The 15,914-nt window shown below is 48.7% G+C and overlaps 1 protein-coding gene across 4 annotated transcripts in view; it reads right to left on the bottom strand.

Moving 5' to 3' along the window:
• Git (ARF GTPase-activating protein GIT1) overlaps nt 1–15,914 on the bottom strand; it is a 339,341-nt gene that overhangs the window by 244,195 nt on the left and 79,232 nt on the right. For all 4 annotated transcript variants that reach the window (XM_070533467.1, XM_070533465.1, XM_070533466.1 and 1 more), the window contains exon 5: nt 4,226–4,312. In XM_070533467.1, coding sequence (XP_070389568.1) covers nt 4,226–4,312 — 87 coding nt within the window. The remainder of the gene's footprint in view (nt 1–4,225; nt 4,313–15,914) is intronic.

Genomic DNA, 15,914 nt, shown 5'->3' with positions numbered 1-15,914 from the left:
CGCCCAAGAAATCTGTATTATATAACAGAGTGGATTGCACAGAGAATGATGACATGGTGCAATCTGTATACAGCACCAGAAAGCCATTTGAGATTGAGTGATGGACATTAGGGGTAACTGCATGGTGCATTGTTGCGCTGCATAATACACAAGAAACAAACAGAGACCTTGCACAAGGTCCACACTAACTTATTGTTTTTCGTGTTCGTGCGCCTCTACTTCTGCAGCACACCATACAGTCACGCCATACCATATGGCCTCAGCCAAAGCACTTCTGAACATTACATGTATTATAAGTTTCCATTCTGTGACGGTGAACTATACAGCTTCCATCTTTCACACAAAAAGTGAGCAGCAACGACACAACACACTATCAACGTCGACACATTCCTGTTCTCAAAGACTGCCAGTCGCGCTCGCCGGCACTTCTCTGCATTAAATGTGACTACATGCAAAGATGTATTTTTATGTATTGTTTTGCTGACTCATTATTTAGCTTCCGAGATGCACTGATTGCCTCTTGTCCCAAATGGACAACAAATGGACGCCCCTTCGATACAGCAGCGTATACAACTGCCTCGTTCAGCTACCAGCGGTGTGAGTACTGGCGTCAGAGTTCCCGTGAGAAAACTAAGCACCCTCTAATTGAATGATAATACACACAAAGTCTTAATTGAGGACTACCTTATGGAACACACGGATTGTGTGCATGAAAAGAGTACGAAGAACAATAAGTTAGGCAGCATATAACCCATATACTACAGTCTCCCGCTAGCTGGTTTTGCAGGTACAGTTGAACCCACTTATAACAATACCAGTTTTAACAATATATTGGTTATAACAACGAGAAGCTGCTGCACCATCGACTTTTCCATGTTTTCCATGGTGAAATAACCTGCTTACTACAATGCCCCGATGCCACATTATCAGTTATAACGATGAAGTCTGGCTGCTGGGTGTTCGAGCCGAAAGGTAGTGAAAAACGAAATCATTGAAAAGAAAAAGAAAACGAGAAATTCAAGCCGCTGCACGATGGGCCGCTGCTCCAACAGCCGCCACATGCTCATTTTCCAGTTATCTTTGCGCAGCTCTCTCCCATCGCCCTTCCACCCCTCCGAACACGAATGGGCTGCACCCATAGCTCTACGCTGCCCTACCCTCCGAAACACAAATGGACCGCGCCAACTGCACCACAAACAGATTGCGCTGAGCCGTGCTCCCGCACGAGACATTCATTTGAGGGTTCGGCAGCCGTTTGTGCACAGGCATGAGTAAGAGCGCGCATGAGAGAGAAAATCTCTGAGCTTTTGCTCCTTGAATACTATATGAGTCTGCCTAGGCAATACAGAGAAGGTTTCTTAACACATGTTGTACGCGTTTGTCCCCTACACATGCCGGCATTGTGGAGTGCGGTCGAGTTTGTTTACGCTCTGCCACTGGCTGCCCGCACGGTGAGTCAGTGGGCATGGACGTGCCATTTGGTGATCGCTGTGTCTGAAGGGGCAAGGTTTTGACTAGTGTAGTATGTCACGGGTCACTTTTTTCGTCACAACGACAGGCTGGATTCTTTACAAACACTGTTCCAGGAGGGCATATGTAACCGGCAAATGGAAGCCTGAGGAGAACACCTGAGGTTATAATAAAGCAGGCGGCTCAGGATCTCCAGGGCACCCAAGGGCTAGTGGGGGGGATTGAAGCTGGAAGCAGGACGGCCCGTGGGTTGGAGTCGCGGAGGCCGATGTGTGCCAGGGGGTGTCCGCATAAAAAATTGGCTGTTCGCGATAGCGGAGAGCCGATCTCATACACCCCTCGCACGCGTTGGCCTTCACATCCAGTGCCTTTAATCAGCAAAGGCATTTAAGACCCACAATTTAAATATAGAGGTGTCACTTGGTTAATTGGAGATTTCAAGGAGAGGTCTTTGTCCTGCAGTGGACACAAAAATAGGCTGGTAATAATATTCTCACGACGAATTAATTTCGTGGTGCTCGTATCGTCTAAAAAAACTTGGCTGTCCACAATAGCAAACAGCCGATTTCACACATCCCTGGTACACTTCGGCCTCACCGAGCCTCAACCTGCGGACCAGTCCGGGTTGCCGGACTGGTCCGGTCCCTGTTGCCGCTTTGATTTTGATTACTGACATTGATTACGTTTTGACATTACTTGATGTCACTGATAAATGGCTTGCATTATCTTTAAAGCGAATGACGAGTGGTCACTGTACCAGCCGATGTAAACAAATGTGCCATTCAGTGCTTTGGACTGTCAGCAGTGTTCTTCCGGGCAAATTCTGCACTGGTGGGCCAGGCATGCCTTGCTTGCTTTCCCCGTCGGTCTACCACACGACCGGCTTTATTACTCGCGACCTGCTCACTACGCCGGCTCCTATGGCGGCGCGTGTCCGCGTAAATATCACGTGACTGTTCAGGAGGGACGGCGCGCCGCAACAGGTGGCGCCACAAGCTACCCTCATTTCGGCAGCGCCCGCTGTACGCTTCTGTTAGCTTCAGTACGCTTGCGTTACCATGTAGCCAGTAGGCCGAGTTAAACCGCATCGTTTGAGCACGCACCGCAAAGACGTGTTAATATTCATCAGATGCAATAATCGCGGACAGCTTTCTGTATACAGCGGTAGTTAAGAGCGCGAGCTCTCAGCTTACGCGCCTAATCTGGCTCATGAGCGCGCGAGAACAGTGCAGAAGCAAGCGTCTCGATCGCGCTCGTAGCAATTCCCCTGCATAGCCACAAAAAGCTGTACCCGACTAAAGGCTGATAGCGGTAATATTTTTCTTTCTCAGCGCAGCAGTTTTGCAGCTAAAACAAGCTAAAAGAGTGGTTGTAGTGGTGGGCGCGGCTCTGGTGCTACTCAAGCGGCGCTTTTTTTTTATTTGCGCGCACAGCTGCACAACCTGAACACGATTGCTTCTGCTCTGTAGCTAGCAGCATCCCAGGGCGAAGCCGTGCTACTTTCCACCAATTTACGACAAAAAGCGCGCTATGCACACTTACTCGTTTTCAGGAGCATTCACCCGATTGTTAATCATTTCAAGACGCACTCTAGATGAAAAATGAATAAAACCAGACTAGAAAAGCTTGTTTGCCAGACACAATAGCCGGTCGTGGCCAGAACTTTATTTCAGGTCAGCCAGATTCTTACACTTTTAGGACCGTTCGTGATTTCGGTTTGGCATTAATTAATTTTCGTTTGGCGTGCTCTTCTGTGAGATCAGAGGAAAAATTGGACAAAAATGGCCTCATAAACTTGTGGACAATCAGCTTTAGCTGGGCCCTTCTGTGAAGCTCTGTGGTGTCCTTCAAGCACACAAACAATGGATTCTTTATAAGTGACGGCAGCACTAGGTCTGCAAACTTCTTAAGCGGCGTTGGCCCCCTAACAAGCACAGGAGCCACACTTGATGCAGCACCTTCCAGGCGGCTGACGAACCCTACGAAAGCCAAGGTAGGGTACTGATAGCCCTCCCCGGTCCATGCCTATGATGGCAGTAGTAGTAGACTGAGAGGCTGGTGCCCTCAAATTAATGAGACAGCCCTCACATGTGATACCCTTCGCTGTGCGCCCGCTCGATTTGCAGAGTGGAACGCAGCAATACACCATCGCGGGCGATGATTTTTACGGCCTACGAAATGTAAAAGCTCTCAGCAGTAATTGCGTTCTTGGCACGTATGCGGACAGCAATCAGAACAGCCGGAAACACGGTATTCAGACAAGCACAATAACACAACGAAGAAGCCGCCACTGCTACCGCTACGCCAGCCCGCACTCGGCGTGGGGGTAAGTTCTGGCGCCACGGAGAGCAGCGGCGGTCAGGCGAACTAAGAATGAACTAAACAAGCAGTAAAAAATCGGCGGCTACGAAGGCGGCGCCGGTGAACAGGTCGCGAAGTAATAAAGCCGGTCGTGGTCTACCATATGTGACGTCACACTAAGCTGTTTGCACGGCTGCTCTTTCAGGTACTGGTTTCGTTTTTGCGCTTTTTTTTGCTTACATAAAATTATTTTTTAATTTGCAGAACAATTCTACTATAAAACACATAACAAGAGAGTCGCAGAAACAAAATATTGCCATTACTCTGACATAGCAAAAAGATAACCAGAGTTGTCCTTTAAAAGTGATAAACAGCTTCCTCCCCCTGCCTTTGGAATTCTTGCTAGTTTTGTCATGCTCTGTCAAGCATGCCAAGCAGAGAGAACTTGACTCACAGGGTGCAGGTGGGAAGGTAGCGCCCCCTGTGCAAGGAGGCGCAGGCTGGTCTCCAGGTTGGCTGTGCGCACACTTGCATGTAGTTGCTGCAGCAGTCACACAAAGTCATACCTACACTTGCTCAGAACTCAGTTAACCAATTGTTTTGACAGATGCTTACTGGCAAAAAAAAATGGCAGCTCAAGACTGAGCCTTTGTATTGGAAAGCTGCCCATGCTAAGCTGTAAATCTGAGTAGATCAACAGATTATGTTACAAATTCCATGCATCTCTTCATGGACATGGCTTCATTAAAGAACAAGTTGCAGTTTCGCCCAAAAGCCAAAGCATCGATTGTAAAAGATAATTAGTGGACAGCTATACCAAGCTATACAGCAGCTATACAGCAGCTATACAGCAGCTTTATCGGCCGTATAAACTTGTAAACATAGGCATACTAACTAAATTAACAAGCATCATATCACGCGCGCACTAGAAAATATGAATGCATCTCACTCAATGACCGCGGAAACTCGATGTCAAAATGTTCGATTGAGGAAGAGTGCTAGCAGCAGCGAGTGAACTAATCTTTACGCTGCGTCTTGCATCAATGCGAACTACGCCATGAAAACAACGCGCACGTGGGCCGGCCAGGCCAGCCAGTGTAGAACGATAGTCCCCGCCACTCCCTATCCCTCGCGAGAGGCGGAAGGGAGGTGGAAGACTTGGGAGGTGGAAGGGAGGTGGAAGACGAGGTGGAAGACTTCCTCCCCACTTTTTTCACTACTATTTCTTTTTAACTGCGATAATGACTTGCCCTTAAGGCTTTCCTCACTTGTGTGCATGATTGAGCTGCTTTCATTGCACATATAGTGTATGGTGCGCAGCGTAAATTTCATTGCTCTTGGACTTTATATGGAACCTCACAGCAACAGCAGAAATGTGCCTAGAGTGTCCATATAATTTCTTTCACAATAAAAGGAATAGACAACAAGCAAAAGTCAAGCTACTACACTTTCTTGAATTTTCCAACACAATGTAACTTTTGTGTTACATGTTTTATGCGCACAGGTCTTACATTCACAAGAATGTTTACGAGAAAATGTGATGAATTCAGTGAACTTGTTCAAATAATTACATACTTCAGGCACTTCACACAAATACCTCTCCACAAGAGAGAACAACATTCCTCTGTTACTGCACATCAGAGCGGCTGCTAGGTACTTTGCTGCACATAGGTAATTTCATACCTGTCGTTATTGAACAGCAATATGATTCACGCAGGACTAGTACACCCTGTTCACGTGAGGCCTGACTTGTCTGTTGAAAAATACTAATGTCAAAGCCAAAAAATATTAGTTGTTTAATTACTTAAGATGCTGACTGTTTATTTTAAAGTACCCCTCACCAGGTTTGGGCATAAACAAATAAGCATGGCTCGTAGATCACGCGGTGGCGATCGTGTTGGCAAAATATAAAACGCCTGCGTGGCATGAACACGGTCAAAATTTCAAAGAGAATGCTGCGCGCTTTTCCTCTTGAGGGAGCCATGTTTTGAACAAAAGAGTCAAGGTCGTACACACAAGCAAACCCACTGCTTTCAATGTCACTGAGCATGGCACGTGACTTGAGTTAACCGCCTAATGAATGCACATGCCGCTACTGGAAATGCACCGCGCAACAAAGAAAGAGAAGACAAAAACAAAAGGAGGTGGGACTCGTCACAGGAACCCAATGCAGTAACTCAGTATGAGAGAAAGCAAAGAAGGGATTCCGCTTGAGGACGCTTGCCGAGGCAGGGGGAGTCACTTTTGTCAGTTGAGCTCGCCTCCTGGCAGCATGGTAACAGGAAGTTAAATTTCTTCTATCTTCTCTAATAACGAACATATTTTAAAGATGTTTTTGATGAAATGCTCCCTAGACGGTGCTTTACACCATCCAGAGTATAACCAAAATTTGGAATGACGCCTGGTGAAGGGCCCTTTAATAAGTTGGAGAATTGTTCTGACGAGATGCTGCGGACAAACAGGCTAGCAGCAACAATGACTTGCACCAAACAGCAATTTTTACGAGTTGTTCATGTACTTTTGTTGAAATGAGTGGTTGGCACTGCTGTGGGCCAGGTCAAGTTATTCTTTTGACATCGATCTTGCCCTAAAATGGAAGTGAATAAAAAATAAGATTATTGGTGTCAATACACCAATTGTACAAGAACTGTGAAAACTGGGGCACATTACAATAAAGTGGTAAATGTCGGCAGCTGCGTGAGGCAAACTCTGACACAGCCACTGCTTCCCCGCCTGCAAGGGAACGTCTCCATGCGTGCGTACAGGCAAGCCCAGTTACCACATTTCCAAGCTGACTGCATGCACAGACTTGCTGTCTTTCTTGTGTTAAGAATGGCGAGCCACTAAGCAAGATTGCCACCTTGCCACCCGATTACGACAAGGGGTGCAAGACGCGCATTCCGCACCCTCTCCGTCACTGCAGCTAGGAGGCGTTCGAAGAAGCGGCCTTTGTGCTGAAAACCCGCTTCCTTCCTCCAGCCCCATCGACATTGTGACGGGACGAGTTCGGTGTGTGAACAATGGTTTCGGAGTTCCCCAACGTGGACCTGATTTGACACGCGTGGACAAGCTGCCGTGGGGAAGCCGTATTTTGGGGCTTCTCACGCTTCTGCATGATGCAAAACAACGAGCGACCCTCGATCGGCACCGATAGTTCCCGGAACGGCACCCCTTCAACGCCGTCGTTTGGGCTTCGGAATGTGTGTGCCTTTGTGTCTGTAAACTGATCTGCAGAGCAGCGGCGAGTTGGTGATGAGTAAACGAACAGTCGCCGCCTCGTATGGCCGGCGGATCGAGTGTATAAAAACTGTGGTTGTGCGAATGCTGAGGACACTTCTCTTGAGCAGTCATGTTAGACTGAGTCACTTCTCTCATGCAGTCATGTTGGACTGATACTCTTTTTCTCAAGCAGTCATGTTAGACTGATTTAATTTCTGTAAATAAACCCTTTTCCTCGTTCTCGATGAGAAACAGTTCTTCACTTCATCAACGATCTCAGCGTAAATAAGTTGGACGACGGCATGGGCCAGCTACCTTCGAATTCATGCCGTACTCCAATCTTGGCAAAGGACCACGGACGATGGGATTGAGCCCCCAATCCTGACAACTGGCTGACAGCGGTGAGATGGACTTTGCGACATGGTGCTGTATCTGCGGTGAGTGCTTGGTTTTTGCTTTGACTCTCTAGGCTTCATTTTGTGGTTGTTCTGTTTAGAACAGTAGGGAAGCTAGATTGTTGTGTGTTAGTTAGGTTGTGTTTTCCTAGCTAGATTTAGAGAGCAGAATCAAGGCAGTAAAGCAGCAGTCATGGAGTTAAGGACACTGCTGAGAGACGAGTTGTTGATTGTTGGTGAGGAACTGGGCCTAGATGTACGCAAGGAAATGCTAAAATCAGAATTATTGCATATCATTTCCGAACAGGCCAGTGAGGAAGAAGTTGAACTGGGGTTTGAACTTCTGAAAAAGAGAGAAGAACGAGAGAGAAAAGAAAGGGAGGAACGCGATAAAGATCGCGAGTTAAGAAAAATGCAACTTGAACTTGAAAACAAACGTTTGGAGTTGTCTCAAGGAAGTGAAGGCGCTCTGGGACGATCAAGTGAGGCAGAATCATACCGCATGGACAGGCTATTAAAGCCATTTGAGGTCGGGACCGACATAGGCTTGTTCCTATGCAATTTTGAAAGGACTTGCGAGAAGATGAACTTCGGTCCGAGTACATGGCCACAGCGGTTGCTGTCTATGTTGCCGTGTGAAGCGGCGGAAGTAATCGCCAGACTGAGTGTGCAGGATGCATATGATTATGCAAAAGTTAAGGCTAGTCTCCTGAAGAAATACCACCTTTCAGCCGAAGCTTTTCGGCAAAGGTTTAGGAGCACAGGCAAGAAAGATAGCGAGGGCTATCCGGAGTTTGCATATAGCTTAAAGGCCAACCTAGTCGAGTAGCTTAAAAGCGCAGAAGCGTACGACAGCAGAGACATGATCATTGAATGCATGTGTCTAGAGCAGTTTTACAAAACCATCCCCCAAGCTGTGAAACTGTGGGTGCAAGACAGAGGTAATGTAAACACTGTGGAAAGGGCGGCTGAATTAGCCGAAGAGTACGCAACCCATAGAAAGTTGAACGCCGAGGAGGGAAACTGGGACGGTCGAAATGGACCGCGGAAACCATTTCCGTTCAAAAAGGGTGCGCAAACTAGACGATCCGAGCCTGTAGACATGGCGGAAAAGCCCGCAGAAAAGAGCGAGGAGAAACTTAACGGAGAAACCGCACAAAAAGAACAGAAAAGAAAATTCGAATCTGTTAGACCAATTCGCTGTTACAAATGCCACAAACTGGGACATATAGCTGTAAACTGCGAGAAGTCTAGCGTAGCTTTTTCCTACGTGGAGGAAAAAGATGAGAATATGGAACTTTCAAGTCCATATCTCCACGACCTGCAAGTTAATGGAAAACCATGCCGAGTGCTAAGAGACAGTGCCGCCACGCTGGACATTGTCCATCCCTCTTATGTGATGGTAGATGACTTCACCGGAGAAGTAGCATGGATAAAACAGGTTGTAGAAGAACACAGCGTGTGTCTGCCCATGGCCAAAGTCAAAATCAGTGGACCATTCGGGGAGCTAGAGACTGAGGCTGCAGTTTCCAAATTTTTGTCACTGCAGTATCCCTACATCTTTTCGAATCGTTCGAATCAGTTACTGCGTGACAGAGGGCTCAAACTGGGAGAGGGCATAGTACAGGCATTGACCCGAGGCCAAGCTCGTAAGATCGCGGCGCTTTCGGCTGAAAATGCTCAAGCTCCTCCAGCGGAAGCAGAAAAGGGAATAACTTCAATACCCGAATCCGAGCTAGGCCCGAGGGACAAAAGAACAGTTGAGGAGAGCCTGCCAGCTGACCAGCTCAATGAGAGCGTAGCACTAGAGTGTCAGAGTTCTAGCCTGCAGGAAGAGCAAGCAGACGCGCTCACAAGCGAGACAGGGTCGTTATTATCACCGGCCTCAAAGAACTTTGATCAACTCTTACGCGTGGATAGAGAGTCACTGGCAGCTGAGCAAAAGAATGATGAGAGCTTAGCTAAATTACGTGACACAGCTAAAGAAGGCATTGCTAGGCGCAACGTAACGATACATGAGAGAGTAGGATTGTTGTATCGGCATTACAGAGATCGAAAGGGTAGGATTTTAGATCAGTTAGTCATACCTACTAAGTATAGGGAGGACCTTTTGAGTCTTTGTCATGGAAATGGGTGGTCCGGCCACCTAGGCATAAACAAATAAAAGGAAAGATTGCTGATGGAATACTACTGGCCTCGCTGTTTCAAAGATGTAGAAAACTTTGTAAGATCATGCGACGCCTGCCAGCGTTCTGGTAAACCAGGAGAGACTTGGAAAGCTCCACTGAAGGTAGTGCCCTTAATAACAGAGCCTTTCAGACGACTTGTAATAGACACGGTAGGGCCTCTTCCAAAAACAAAATCAGGCTACAGGTACTTGTTTACCATGCTGTGTCCTACTACCAAGTTTCCAGAAGCAATCCCTTTGAAAGAGCTCAGCTCCACCGAAATAGTAGACGCGCTTTTGACAGTGTTTGCACGAGTTGGGTTTCCAGCCGAAATTCAGGCAGATCAAGGGTCAGTATTCACGAGCGCACTGACTTCCACATTCTTGCAAGAATGCGGGGTAAAGTTAATACACAGTTCTGTCTATCACCCTCAGTCAAACAGTGTAGAGAGGTGGCATTCGGTGCTTAAGCGAGTTTTGCGTGCGCTCTGTTACGAGCACAAGGAGGACTGGGAGAACTGTCTGCCGGCAACTTTGTTTGCTTTGCGAACGGTTCCACATGAGGCGACAGGGTTCTCACCAGCAGAACTAGTGTATGGGAGGACACTCCGGTCTCCACTGAGAATGTTAAGAGAGATGTGGGAGGAAAGAGGGGAGAGTCCAACCATGGTTGAATACGTGCTAAATTTACTGGAACGTCTAAGCGCAACCCGAGAACTAGTCGGAAAGAACATGGCAATAGCTCAAAAGAACGCCAAAGTCTATTACGACAAGGATGCGAGGCTTCGTACGTTTAAAGTCGACTTAACGATGAAAGCGGAAAAGTGTAGGTTTGGTTATTCACAGGTTACTTATCTGGGCCATGTTGTCGGTCAGGACATGAGACGGCCGGCTGAGCTGAAAACAGCGACGATTGGAGATTTTTCTCAGCCACGCACGAAAACGGACCTTCGTTCATTTTTGGGACTTGTGGGGTACTATCAACGGTACATTCCGAATTACTCGCAATTGGCAAGTCCCTTAACAGACGCCCTCCGAAAGGGAGCACCGAGTAACGTACACTGGGATAAGGACAAAGAGAACGCTTTCCAAAGTTTGAAAACGCTATTGGTTTCTCGCCCTGTGCTTCGCGCACCAGACTACACAAAGGAATTCATAGTTCAGTGCGATGCAAGCGATAGAGGTATGGGCGTGGTACTTAGTCAGGTCGGCGACGATAACGAGGAGCATCCTATCCTCTATGCCAGCCGTAAACTAAATGTAAGGGAGGAAGCCTACAGCGCTTCAGAGAAGGAATGCGCTTGTTTGGTTTGGGCCGCCCAGAAGTTGTCGTGTTACTTGTATGGAGCGAAGTTCATCTTCGAGACCGACAACTGTCCTCTGACGTGGCTCAATCAAATGTCACACAAAAACGGCCGCTTGCTCCGATGGAGCCTCACTCTCCAAGAGTATTACTTCTCCGTTAGATATAAGAAGGGAAAGTTGCATAACAATGCGGATGGTTTGAGCATGCTAATTTGAATTCTGCATTTGAGGGTCCCGCCTAAATTTTAGGGTTACTAGTGTTAACTTTTCTTTAAGCGAAGAGGATCCCCTCTCATTTAGCAGGATTCCCTCCATGATTGCTGAATTTGTCACCAGGAATTTTCTTCAGAAATTGGCATAGCGAAATGTAGCATTTTTTGTTTCTGCACTTATGTTGTTGTTGTTGTTTTGTTTTGTTTTTTGAAGCCTAGCGAGTCTAAAGTGAGAGCCAATGCACGTCATCTCGGCGCAGAGCCGTGTTGTGGGGTTCATTTTGCAGTTGCCGGTCCTTGTTGGATGTTTTGGGGCGGTGACATCAATGCTCAAGTGGTCGCTGCGAGCCAAGACATCAATCCCCCCCTGACCAGCAGCCGTTCTCTTCCTGCCTAGCGGTTGTCAGCGCTAGACAGTCGAGATTTTTCGAGCCATGGAGGCGCTGTTAAGAATGGCGAGCCACTAAGCAAGATTGCCACCTTGCCACCCGATTACGACAAGGGGTGCAAGACGCGCATTCCGCACCCTCTCCGTCACTGCAGCTAGGAGGCGTTCGAAGAAGCGGCCTTTGTGCTGAAAACCCGCTTCCTTCCTCCAGCCCCATCGACATTGTGACGGGACGAGTTCGGTGTGTGAACAATGGTTTCGGAGTTCCCCAACGTGGACCTGATTCGACACGCGTGGACAAGCTGCCGTGGGGAAGCCGTATTTTGGGGCTTCTCACGCTTCTGCATGACGCAAAACAACGAGCGACCCTCGATCAGCACCGATAGTTCCCGGAACGGCACCCCTTCAACGCCGTCGTTTGGGCTTCGGAATGTGTGTGCCTTTGTGTCTGTAAACTGATCTGCAGAGCAGCGGCGAGTTGGTGATGAGTAAACGAACAGTCGCCGCCTCGTATGGCCGGTGGATCGAGTGTATAAAAACTGTGGTTGTGCGAATGCTGAGGACACTTCTCTTGAGCAGTCATGTTAGACTGAGTCACTTCTCTCATGCAGTCATGTTGGACTGATACTCTTTTTCTCAAGCAGTCATGTTAGACTGATTTATTTCTGTAAATAAACCCTTTTCCTCGTTCTCGATGAGAAACAGTTCTTCACTTCATCAACGATCTCAGCGTAAATAAGTTGGACGACGGCATGGGCCAGCTACCTTAGAATTCATGCCGTACTCCAATCTTGGCAAAGGACCACGGACGATGGGATTGAGCCCCCAATCCTGACACTTGTCAATAAATCAGAGTTCCAGAAGGTAAAATGACCATTGAAAGCGATGCGTGTTCCTTCTAAGAAAATGTCACTTTTGTTACTATCTCAGCACACTTTTATATCCTTTTCTAGTGGGTCAAAGATTCAGTAGGAGTAGCATATTTACTATCTTATATCAGCAGTGCAACATACCCTGGCTTCAGATTACCATTTATGCGCTGGTTTGCTTTTAAAGCGAATAGCTTTCGTTGCCTCTTTAGACATTTGCGTACTTGGCTGGACTCGACAAGAAAAACATGTTCACTCACTCCTTCGTTTTTCGCTCGTTGTTTGTTCTTCTTTTGCTTGTTCACTCAGACTATTAGTTTGCATTGACAATCATTGTCAACAATTTCTGCAAATTTTTTTTTTCCTCATGATCGCTTCATCAGGTTATCATTGCTACCACTGAATTCAGTGTGAGATTCTTTCACTATGTTGGATTTTCTCACCAATGTAGCTATAAAGATATAGGCCATGTCTAATCAGACTGTTGGCCACAAATGCTGTAGTGCATTCTCGAATTGCCATGAGCACTATCAATGGCTCATATGAAATCTTCACCTGCATTATCATCGTACCAGCATTTACTGAGGGCTTATATTACAACATTGTAAACTGCATCTCTCCTTCAATATATTTTTTTGTGTTGCTTATTATGCACATTTTTATGTTATGATATGTTGCCACAAGTTTTCTTGCTTTAAGACTAGAAATTGTGTAATCAGTTATTTGTTTGTTTCTAACTGCTTCTTAGATGCCTTCTTAGTTACATATTAACATGTAACTAAGAAAAAGACTGCCGTTTTTAACTGTGGGATCTCTTTCTGTAAAACACCTGCTGTATATATGTACAAGGGATGTTCCAAAAGGAAGTATCATCATTTATTTTCACACAGAAACTTTACTGCCAAAACAAAACAAAAAAACTGTCACGATCCGCCCAGGTTCATGAACAAGAGAGGGCTCAAAGTACCCTCCGTTAGACGGACCCTCCGCAGCATGGTGGTGATGAACGATGACTGACCCTGAGCAGCTGTGCTCGTCGGGGTTTATTGCGGTGTGGTGACCAATGTTGCCTACCGAGCCTGGCATGCCACCGAGCCTGGCGGGCCAACGAAGATTATGCCCGAGAGGGCGTCACATGCTTGCTACACCCCCTTACCCCCAGTTTGCTAACAACAAAAAAACTTCCAAATTCAATGTACGAGGTTCTGCCTCTGTCCTGGCTGGGTCGACGGTGCCTGCTACCCAGGCAAGTAACAGTCCGGTGGCCTTCGCCGTCGAGTACTCCGTCTGGGCACCGGTGTTGACAGGCCGGGTGTGGCATCGCCGGGTGCTGCCTGAGCCAGCCTCGCTCCATCCTGAGGGTCCATAGTGGTCAGCCTTGTGAGTGGTGCCAGGCTCGACACCGGCCCAACCGTCCAATGGCAACGCTTGCCACCTCCGAGGTGGGCGGTGCTCCGCTGGAAGCAACTGGTGCTGCCGCTAGTCCTCCTGCGGACTGGAACTCGGAAGTGGCAGCCGAGGGTGCTGGCCAGGTCCCGAGGCGAGGCCTAACATGGTCAGCGTGTCTGTGCCATGTCTGGCATGTGGACGGGCAGCGATGAGGCGCTGGCAGGAGACACCACCTGTCCGGCAGACCAGGGTGGGCCAGGACGGAAGTTCCTGGCGAAAACTGGAGCTCCCGACTCCGGCAAAGGCCCGGGACGGCATCCTCAGTCAGCAACCAGCTTCTGCTTCGGCTGCTTCAGCAGCACCATGGATCAGAGGTCCGGATGCAAGACATCCAAGGGTGTCTTGACCATCCGACCCATCAGGAGCTCACAGGGGGCACGGCCAGTGACATCGTGGGGCATGGTCCGGTACTGAAACAGTATCCGGACAATCTGCATCTGGAAATCCTCAGTTTGGCTCTTCTTGACTCTTCTTGAGCTTGTCCTTGATGGTTTGCACCACCTGCTCGGCAGCACCGTTTGAAGCAGGGTGGTATGGCGGAACCATCATCCGGCAGATTCCATTCTTCGTCAGCCAGTCCAGGTACTCTGTGCTGGCGAAAGCAGTACTATTGTCAGACACGATGACGTCCGACAACCCCTGGGCAGTGAAGACCTGTTGCAGCGCTGCAATGGTCGTGCCTGCTGAAGGAGTGGTGACAGGTAGAACCTCCACCCACTTCGAAAGGGCGTCCACCACCACCAGGAAGTAATGGCCCTTGAAGGGTTCCCCGAAATCCACATGCAGGTGGGACCAGGGTCTCTGTGGGAACGGCCAGGGGGTTATTTCCACATGACGTGGGGCCCGTTGATGCTCCTGGCAGATTTGGCAGCTCTGCACCATGTAAGCGATGTCCTGGTCCCGGCCAGGCCATCAAACATGGGACTGGGCCGCCATCTTGGTCTTTTTCACGCCAGGATGACCCGCTTGCAGCAACTGCAGGATGCTGGACCAGAGACTTTGTGGGATCACCACCCTGGAACCCCACAGCAGGCAGCCCTGCTGCAAGCTCAGCTCAGCGGCCTTGTGGCTATAGGCCTGCTGAACCAAATCTTCCCCATGGGACACCGCCTTGACCGCCTGAGACACGACTGGGTCCCGGGTGGTCGCTTGAGATACCACAGATCTGGAGAGCACCTCTGGGTAAGCGTGCTCCAACATGAACACTTCAGCACGTTCCGGAACAGCATCAGGCACCTCTGGCAGGGGCAGGTGGCTCATGGCATCAGCAGGTCCCAGGTCCTTTCCTGGGTGGTAAACCAGCTGGTAACGGTGAGCTGCCAGCCTCAAGGTCCAGCATACCCATCAAAGTGATGCCTGCACAGCAACTGCCTTGTCAGGCCCCAGCAGCCCCAACAGCGGCTTGTGGTCTGCGACCGCCTCAAACTTCCGGCCCCATAGATACTGGTGGAAGCATTCGACACCAAACATGAGGGCCAAACCTTCCTTGTCCAGCTGGCTGTAACGTTGCTCTACAGCATGAAGTTGACGAGAAGCAAACGACACAGGGCGTTCCTGGCCATTTTTGTCCCGGTGCACCAGGACGGCTTCCACGCCGTACGGCGATGCGTCTACGGTCAAGACGACAGGCTTGGCAGGATCGAAGTGTACCAGCACTTGATGATTAGCTCCTTGCTGCACTGGAAGGCCCGGTGCGGCTCCTTCCTCCAAACCCATTGCTGACCATCTCGAAGCAGAAGATGGAGCGGCTGTAGATGCTCCGACAGGTTTGGCAGGAAACTCCTGTAGAAGTTGATGAGGCTGAGGTAGAGCTCTGAAGCTCCTTCTTGTTCTGGGGCTTAGGCGCCTTGAGCACAGCATCAACTTTACAGGGAGCTGGGCCTAGGTCAGCCTGGGAAATGACATGTCCCAAGTACTCAACACTGGAGACCAAGAAAATGTACTTTCCCAGCTTAAGACCGGCGTCCTGCAGTCGTGCCAGGACGTTGTGCAGGTTTTGCAGGTGGTCCCTGTCGTCACTGCTAGTAACTAAGATGTCATCCAAGTACACCGCCCCATTCCTCATGCACCTGAAGCGGTTGTTGAAGCGGTTGAAGAGCCCCAAAGTTGTCGATATTGTGACATACTTCCGGGAAGCAT

The sequence above is a fragment of the Dermacentor albipictus genome, chromosome 2 (assembly GCF_038994185.2).
Source record: "Dermacentor albipictus isolate Rhodes 1998 colony chromosome 2, USDA_Dalb.pri_finalv2, whole genome shotgun sequence".
NCBI classification, from domain to species: domain Eukaryota; kingdom Metazoa; phylum Arthropoda; class Arachnida; order Ixodida; family Ixodidae; genus Dermacentor; species Dermacentor albipictus.
This window is presented reverse-complemented; position numbering and strand designations above follow the sequence as displayed.